Source organism: Chelonia mydas, chromosome 1, assembly GCF_015237465.2.
Source record: "Chelonia mydas isolate rCheMyd1 chromosome 1, rCheMyd1.pri.v2, whole genome shotgun sequence".
NCBI classification, from domain to species: Eukaryota; Metazoa; Chordata; order Testudines; family Cheloniidae; genus Chelonia; species Chelonia mydas.
The window spans coordinates 233535480-233545184 of NC_057849.1; the positions used below are offsets into that span (position 1 = coordinate 233535480).

Here is a 9705-nt window from a genome sequence, read left to right on the forward strand (position 1 = left end):
TTTTTATCATGAATCCCAACTATATGTGTGTGAATTATACAATTTATGTAAAATTAATGATATCACTCATTTGTTTCATTGGGTGGCAAGAGTACTAAACTCAGATTCTAGATAATTTTTAGATATCCCTGCAATAATCCTATATTAACGTTCAGTACAGGTGATCAAGTTCTTTCAACTAGTCCAGAAAAAGCCTTTATGTTATCCATGCTTAATTAAAACTAGCAGCAGATTTTATAGCAAGGGATGTTACTAGCCTTCCTATAAAACATCTGGGCAGTTTGATCTTCCAATAAACATTTTTTCCAGTGACATAAAGACTTGAACATAACATTATGGGAACAAGAACTTAGACTTTATTTTTCCCGTTCCATGTATTACTTTTGAATCTCAAAGCAATTGCAAAAAGGTGTCAGGAACACCTTTTAAAGAACCAATGGTAAAAGTTATTTTCAGCAGAATCCTTGAACGGTAAATAACAGCTTGTATAGCCAATTGTCAACCGTGGTTTGTCAGTATTACGTAAGAACTAGAACAAATTCTATTAAATTCCATCTGCTTAAGCACCCTGTTGTAGGTGCAAAATGGATGATCTTCACTTCCTGGATAGGATGTGCAGCCTTCACAAATGAGAATGCATACCTAAAAAGAGGCCTGAAGCATTTTGCAATCTGGTCACATGAACACATCACAGAAATGAAGCATCTGCACTAGTACCTCCTGCCTTTTTATTGTATTTTAGATTGCTGTTCCGCCTTCATAAATGTCACTCTTATAATTCATAATTCGGTCACAAATGTCACTCCAAAGTAGTCAATTTAGAAGATGACTAAGTTTTACAACTCACAGTTTAAAAAAAAGTAGGTCAAACATGGGCAATCTTAACACTAGGCATTTAGGAGGTCTAATGAGCTAACCAAAAAAAAAAAAAAAAGGCAGCACACACAACTAAAGATTAAGGAGATCCCCATTTCAAATCAGACAAAATAAGGAAATCAAGATTTTCATTTCTAGTGCTACCACATTCTCATTTTGAAAGTAAAAATTTAGGAAGGAACAATTTAATCTAAGGTTTAAAAGTTAACCCTTGAAAAATAATTTCTGAAATGCATTTGTCTAAAAATCACCTTCCCTGCTACCCTCAGAATACTGTGAAGTATGTCTTTGCCCCAGAGTTAACCTGGGTAATGAGCACTCTAGTGTAAGCACCTGGGTATGAGTAGCCACACTCCATAGTCATACCCAAGTTACTGGGTACACACTGGTGCTGTCCTCACCCATGAGTGCTGCTTGTACTTCTGCAGGCATATCCCACGGTTCTTTGTACTGCACTAAGCTGAGCCACTCAATCTTTTGAAGTGAACTGTGGGAGAACTTGTGTGTCCTTCTGTGTACACAGGGAAATTGTCGGAGGCACTGGAGGACAATCAGCTCCTGAATGGTTTGGCCTGCATCTTCAATGAAATGGGATATCAGTCCGACTGAATGCCGCACCCAGGCGTTAGCCTATGGCCCCAGACAAGCCAACTAGCTGACAGAACCAAACTAAGGTCAGAAGTCTGTGTGGGGGGATAGGAGTGAGGTTAGGGACAACAACCAAGTAAAAGCCCAATTTAACTCTGCAGCGAAGACATACCCAGGGTGACTCATTTACTAGCTGTCTATATCTATTTCATCCTTTAGGAGTATCAGCTTAAGATGTTTTTTTAAGATTGATATCAGCAAGTCAGTGTTGACCTACAACTTCTCAAACATTAGTGGCACTGAAAGTCAACCACTAGAAATACTTTAAAGATGAAAAAAGTTCTCATACATGGCAATTTATTAATTGGATAAACAGGCCTATTTTTCTAAGAAACGAAGCAGTGCATATGAGTTACTTTCAGGACAATATTTCCCATTTGGGAGTAAATGGGTAAAATCCTTTGAGTCAAATTCAGCCTCAATGTCAAAGTGTCTATTTTCTACACAGTATTTCTAACATTTAAAATTTTCTGGCTTTTGCTGTGGAAATAAAAAATTTTGACCCTCAGAGTTTCATCAAGTATGAAAATCAGTAATAATAGATGAATAATCTTTATTTGTGATGACCTTGATTTGCTGCTCAAGTTAATGGTAAGCATGAGTCAGGGTAGGCTAGAGTGTGTGTTTTGTGCTGGAAGATTTTGTGTTGATTTGTGCAGGTGGCAAATGAGGGGTACTTGTTGTGGTAAGGGGTTGTGTTTGGGCTTACTGTGAGTTACTGTACCGGGAGAGTTGTGCAGGTGAGGGACTATATGTGTTTGGAGTATTTTGTGTTACATGGATGTGGCAGTTGGTCCAAGTAATCCACCATGCAGTTGCCCTCATGCAGCCAACGAAATTGCTACATGCAAATTAGCTGTAGAATGAGGGTGGTGATTGGCTGAGTTACCACAGATATCACAACAGTCTTAGACTCAGAGATACATGCTTTGCTGTCATACAGGCGTAATTCATAAAGTGAAAATGGCTGAAAACTCAGAATCTGGATGGTAGCATATGGTGAATCTCAGCAGTAATTGAATGTGGTGATATTCTGAAAAAAAGGGTCGCAAACCATGCGTGTAAATGTTTCCATTTCTTCACACTGCCTCAGATATTCCAGGCTTCAGCATGACATACAGACAGGTGACAATCCTGGAAACATATTCTATAAATAAATTATGTACTTACTGCTTCTTAGAAGGAGAAAGATTTCAGTTAAATATGAAAATCTTAACTAAGACCATCCATATATTACAGATTATTTTAGAATACTTTCATACTAGCACATACAATTGTTCTCTGCCAAAAGGTACGCAAAGCAACTATTTGGGCATTTTTCTATTATTGTAGACAACAGTAATAAAATCCAGACACGCTGAACTAATCAGAATGCTAACACTCACCTGAAATTCTGACCCTCTCACAACTCCCTTGCACCCATTCAAACCTTCAGAGAAAAAGTATGGGAAAACAAGCCTTGAATGGTAATCTTAATGTTACCAGACCTGGGCTGTGGCAGATCTTAGCAAAGGATCCCTCACCAACAATGCCCTTCCACTAACCCCTTCCTCTTTTAAACAAGGGGGCTATTAATTCAAGCCCCTCAGAGCATCATAGGTGAAAACCAGAACCTTAGCCTTCACTCAGAATTAACAGGTAGTCAGTGAAGATCACAGAGCACTGGTGTAAAGTTCTCTACAAGATACACCAGTCAATAAGCAGGATGCTATAGTTGCACTTTCCAAATGATATTAAGGTGTATTCCCATGTAGACATCATTAATACTACAATCTAGAGGCAAACACGTAACAAGGCATGGATCCAAAAAAAAAGTTTTCAAACTTTCTTGCGAAGCATGAACATAGGAAGGGCAGAGGAAAACGATGAATTCTATTATACAGCAAATAAAACACAAAAGAGAAACTCCACCATTTCTTTCCACTACTCCCCTAACCCAGCTAATTACCTGGGTTGAGTCTCACTCTCACCGTGCTACCTAGCTCTCATCTGTGTTCCAGTATCTGTAAGACCCTGAGATAGTAACTCGAACACATGAAGGGGTTTCTATTAGATTAAAATACAAAAAAAATCAGTATTCCCAATCCTCACAATTTTATTGCAACGTCTAGCAATTTCTGGTGTTCTTTTTAAAGCTCCAACTCCCAGATTTCATGTCATTTTATTTAAAAGAAGTTTTTAGCACTCAACAGTGGAGAAAGGTATGAAAACATGATCCCAGTGCACACTAAAGGCACATGATACAGTTGGCAAATACAAAGCACCCCAAACGTATAGTTTTTTAAATCATCATGATTTTCAAGCCAATTCCATAATTTGGAGGGAGGGAGGAGGGGGACTGATTCAGGGTTTTTGAACATTTGGGGTTGTCAATACTCAAATATACTGACATCAATCTCATCTGTTACATTTCTCCAATATCTGAATGGACTATTTTAAACTTTTTGTCCAACTAGACATTAAAGTTTTTTTCTTCCCACACTATCATACAATGTTAGGAGTGATAAAACAGCCCATTTGCAAACCTAAATAAGAAAAGGAGTACTTGTGGCACCTTAGAGACTAACCAATTTATTTGAGCATGAGCTTTCGTGAGCTACAGCTCACTTCTGAGCTGTAGCTCACGAAAGCTCATGCTCAAATAAATTGGTTAGTCTCTAAGGTGCCACAAGTACTCCTTTTCTTTTTGCGAATACAGACTAACACGGCTGTTACTCTGAAACCTAAATAAGTAATTTTTCAAAAGGTACTAAGAACCTGACTCTTTTGGCATTTGTTCCTCTACATGAATATATTAACTAGATTTCTCCATGTAATGGAAGCAAAACTAAAAACACATTTATGTAAAAATCATAATGGGCAATGATCTAATAGATTTGTTAAGAACACAAAGCACCATTTATTATCGAAGTTACAGAATTGCTTACGCCATTCTAAAACTCAATATTAACCAGATCTAGAATAGAGTTGGACGAGTAAAGCGACAAGTAAATAATTTAACAATTTCTTATTCTATTTATTTGTCCTATCATTTAGTTTGATTGTTAATTAAATGCTAGCACACAAAAACAAGAGAGTTACTTGGTACAGCACATGTTTCTGAACAGCTTGAATCACATCAAAAACAATATTTTGTAAGTATATTCACTATTGCACACTTAGTTCATTGCTCATTTGCAAGAAGGAATTAACTAAAAACTTAGTGTAAAAGAAATATTTCATATATAGGAATCATATGTTTATCTTTTATTGGATTCAATTATATACATATTCTATTCAATTTTAATCCTTACAAAACATCTTAAAGATGACAACTACACCAACAGAAGTTGGCCCAATAAACAATATTACCTCACCTACCTTGTCTGTCAACTACACTGATTATTAATCTGTATTTGTTTTAAACAAAGAAAACTATTTTATGGTCAGAGAAAAGGTTGGTCCACAACAAGGCCTTTCCACATACCAGATAGCAACCTATACTGGTCAAGTAAACTAAAATCCCCCCTCTATAGTTACAGACAGGTTGCTTCTTTATGTTCTCTCTGTAATACACAAACATCTGCACTGGTATAGGTAGAATACACCAACACCTTTAACACTTCATCTTTGAACTTTAGGTCATGCTGATTGCATTTTAACACTAAATACAACTACAAAGGCACTTGACACTGTTTTATAAAAGAGGCACTGGCATCCCAGGAAAACAGTCGTTAAACTTTACTATTTAAATACTGACCTGCACATCAAACTAGAAGGAACCAAATCGAGTGGCTCTCAAAACAGCCAGTTAATGATTTCTATACCTCAAGAACTCCACTCTCACCTGACGACAGATTTTTTAGGGGAAAAAAAACCTTCAGGAAGAAAATGAAGGCCTAAGGACAAAGTAGATTTCTGAAAGTACGGAAGTCGGCGACTTTTTTTTCATTAAGGCTGGTAAGAGCAGACTCATTCAGGAGAGAGCACTAACCATGCAAAAGCTCAATATGCAAATAAAAGTATCGAGACCTCTCTTCCTTCTGTTGGGTAAGTACACGAAGAAAACACAACCCGCCTGGTGGCTCCTAGCCCTTGTTCTCGGTTCTAGGAATGACAATCCCCACCCATCCCTTCTTCCTGCACGAGCTGCCCGCTGCCCCTGGCTGGGAGATGGCCGGGGGCAGGAGGAGTGTGGGTGGCGGTGGTTTGGGGTTTGGGCTGGCTCCGTGTGCGGGCGGTGTGTGTCTCTGGGCTGGGGGAGGTGATTTCCCAGGGCCGGTGTGTGCAGGAGGCCCAGGAGATGGCGTCTCAGGGCCCCCATCTCATGAGGCTTCTCAAGGCTGAACCTGCCCCAGCCTCCCTGGCGGCCTCCCCCGGCTGAGGGAAGAGCTGCAGGGCCGACGTCCCCCCCCGACCACCACCAATCCCCGACCGGGCTGAGCGGGAAGCGACCGCAGGGCCGTGGCCGGCCCCAGCCCGCCGAGGCGCGGGGGCCGCACTGACCTGTCCTCCGAGTCCATCCGGCTCAGGGGCTCCCCGTCCGAGGACATCTCCAGGCTGCCCCGCCGGCCCCCCGACGTGGCGCTGCAGCTGCTGCTGCCGCTGCTGCCGCCCCCTCCGCCGGTGCCGTAGCCTTCGTCTCCGCCGCTGGACACGCTGCTGCTGCTACTGCCGCCGCCGCGGCCCAGCCCGTCCTCCTGACTGCCCCGGGGGCCCTTGGGCTCCTCCTTAGCGTCGGCCTCGCTGCTGCCGCCGGGGCTGGGCGAGCGGGTCGCGTCGCTGCAGCAGCCGCTGCTGGTGCTGCTGCTCCCCACCAGGCTGCTCTCCTCGCCGCCCTCCTCCTCCTCCTCCTCGTCCTCCCCGTCCCCGGCCTGGCTGGCGCTCTCCGGGCTCGGCTCCGACATGCTCTCGGCCTCGCCGCTCAGCAGCAGCAGCGCCTCGGACTCCGCCGCCGCCGCCCCGGCCTCCTCCTCCTCCTCGGCCCCCGCCGCCGCCGCCTCGCCGGGAAACAGCCCCTCCGGCTCCGCCATGTCGCTGAGAGCGGCCGCCATGGCGCCGCCGAGCTGCTGCTGCCGCCTCCTGTGTCACTCGCTCCCTCCGCCGCCGCCGCCTCTCGCCCGCACAATCGCGCAGCCGAGCGAGCGAGCGAGCCGCAGAGGGGAGGGGCCGCTGCACGCGCTACGGAACCCGCCCGGGGACAAAACACCGAGCTGGGAGGCTAGCGCCCGCGGCGCCGGGAGGGGAAGGGAATCGAGGACACGAGGCGGCTTGGGAGCGGGCAGAACCAAATGCGCGCGGGGGGGCGGCGGGGAGGGAGAGAATGGGCAGAACCAAATGCGCGGGGGGCGGCTCTGAGGCGAGGCGGGGAGGGAAGGGAAGGGAAGGCAGTGGGAGGCCGGGGGCAGCTGCTAGTTCTGAGGGGGACGCGAGGCTGGGAGGCCGTCAATGGTTGGGGCAGGAGTCAGGGCTCCGGGCTTCGCACTGTTGACTCTTCCAGTCAGGCCCCTCCATATCAAACGGGGACCCTCATTCCCCTGCCCCCTCCAGGCGCTGGCGGGGAGCAGGCACGGAGGGTGGGTCGTGCCACGGAGGCGGGTAATGAATCGCCCCAGACTCCCGCCCCACTCAGAGAAGTAACTTTTCTTACTTCTTCGAGTGCTTGTGCAAATCCATCCCACTTGTAGCACCGCACTCCCTGTGCCCCACCGTGTGCACGCGGGGTGCCCCGTGGCGTTGGGAAGAGCACAGCTCTGCCAAAAGAAGGTGGCGATGCTTGCGCCAGAGCATAACACTCAAGAGACGTATGGGCTGAAGAACCCCGAGTGGGGGTGAGCCCTAATCTGAGCCGGAGGGATTTAAACTAGCTAACTCATAGCAGACCCTAATCCATCCCGACGCCCACTTGGGTAGGCTCGGAGGAGATACCGCTTGACCTTCCTCTCTGTCGGCAAATGGTACAAATCTTCTCTTTGAAACTCTGAAAGGTTAGGCTCTTCGTGAATAAAAGGAGGCCCTGTGAACTTGAAATGTGCACCGTAGCTTTCCCCTGATTAGTAAGTGTTTTAGGGGCAACACCACTAAAAGGGTCATTTGGTTCAAATGGAAACCCGTTGCTACCTTGGGCAGGAACTCAGGGTGGGATCTGAGTGATACTTCACCCATATGAAATATTGTACAGGAAGGGCCAGCCATGAGAGCTTGCATTTCCCCAAATCTTCTAGCTGATGTAATTGCCACTGCTAAGGATGTTTTTGTAGATAAATGCAACAGGGAGCAGTTTGCTAGGTGCTTAAATGGATGTGGCTTACCTGCCAGCACAACATTAAAGTCCAATGGAGAAGGAGGTTCCCTTACTGGTTGGAAAAAACATGTATAAGGCCCTTAAGAAAAGTAGTCATACTAGGTGGAAAAAAACTATAGCGTTGCGGGGGGAGGGAATAGCGGGAAAGTGGCAATATGGCTCCCAGGAACACTCTAATAGATAGTTCGAAGCTCTTTAGAGAGTGCAAGTAGTCCAAGAATTAGGGAACTGGGAATCAACAGGTTGTAATTGACTTTGTTTACATCAAATCCTGAATCTTTTCCACTTAACAGTCTATGTTACTCAGGAATCTTTTCTACTTCGGATCAAAATGTTCTGAACATCTGAGGAACATGATCTCTCTGTGTCTGACATTCAGTAAGTAGCCAAGCTGTGAGATGGAGGGAGGATGGATTTAGAGGTAAGATGTTCCCCTTTTTTTGAGATATTACATCTGGTAGAATTTAAAAGGTTTTCAGTGGACGAAATGATAAGAGCATCAACTCCAGGTACGAAAACTACCTCAGCCAGGCAGCTGCTATCATAATGACCGTGGCAGCATCTTGTCTGATCTTTTTGAACATCCTGGGAATCAGAGGGATGTAAGCATACATCAACCCTGGCAACCACTGAGTGAGGAATGTATCAGACAGGAATTCTGGGCTTAGACCTCCTTTGGAGCAGAAATTGATACATTTCATGTTCTTGGGCGGTTGCAAATAAGTCTACAGAAGGATGACCCCACACGTGGAAAATGTGATGGATAACAGAATCCTTGATCATCCACTCATGGCTTGACAAAACTATCTTCTAGAGCATTCTGCAGATCTAGGATATGTATTGCTATGAGCGATTACTTAGTGCTGAAACATCAGTTCCATAGTTAACCTCCTGCCGGACATCAAAGGGTTCCTCCCTGTCTGTTTATATAAAACATGGTTGTTGTGTTGTCAGTCATAACTTGAACTGTCAGTCCATGGATAATTGGTAGGAATGCAACACAAGCTCTGCAAACCACTTTGGGCCCTAATACATTTATGTGTAGTCAAGTATCCTCATGGGTCTGTAGACCTGGAGCTTGATGATGGTCCAGATATGCTCCCCATTTCAGAAGGGATATGTCCTGCCACGAGTGCAGGGGACTGGACTAGATGACCTCTCGAGGTCCCTTCCAGTCCCATGATTCTATGTCTATCACTAAGGTCTTGAGTGGGAGAAGTGGATAAAAAGGGGGGAAAAGGGAACATCTTTCACCATCAAATGCACCTCCCATTGGATGCCAGAACCAGGGTGCCCTCCTCTTAATGATAGACAGTGTCATAGAATCAGAGGCTGTATTCAGAGGCATCCATTGCTGCCTGGAGGGACATCGTGGCTATTAGTTGTTCATCAGCAGTCAAAGATTGAAACTCTGTTCTACAGGGGGACATTGTTTGTAAAATCTGAAAATTTAATGTAATTTAAAAAGTCATCTCCAGTAACACCTGACAATTAGTAATCCAGAATTGCTGGCTGGCTGGCTGATGAATAACTCTTACATCTGAATAAATCTCTGGAAGTAATCTTTGTCTGTTGCTGTGTGCTTGTTTCATTAGCTACCATAACCGCTCATGAGTAAGGTATAGGTGAGGGTAGATACTCAGACCTGGTGGGTGGTACCTGCACCACTTACCTGCCTTTTTAGAGGTTGGAGGTTCTGATGCAATTGTTTGTCAGATATGCTTTGCTGGGCTTTGTTGATGAGCAACCGGGTATGGAAGCACAAAGAATGTCCAAGAACTTATGTGAGCTTTCTTGTGCTGTCTCCACCAATATCGCAAGAGAATCAGTGATATGTCTGAGCAGATTCTGAAAGCTCTTATAGTTGTCTGGGTGAGACAGTATAGATGGGACCACTG

At 44.9% G+C, this 9705-nt stretch overlaps 1 protein-coding gene across 6 annotated transcripts in view; it reads right to left on the bottom strand.

The window, feature by feature from the left end:
• Window positions 1–9361, bottom strand: part of AEBP2 (AE binding protein 2) — a 93145-nt gene extending 83784 nt beyond the window's left edge. For all 6 annotated transcript variants that reach the window (XR_005227916.2, XR_006288330.1, XM_037916007.2 and 3 more), the window contains exon 1: window positions 6010–9361. Coding sequence is in view for 4 of the 6 variants with exons in the window: in XM_037916007.2 (XP_037771935.1) it covers window positions 6010–6557 (548 nt within the window). In the remaining 2 variants the exon portion in view is untranslated. The remainder of the gene's footprint in view (window positions 1–6009) is intronic.
• Between the last annotated feature and the right edge of the window lie 344 nt (window positions 9362–9705).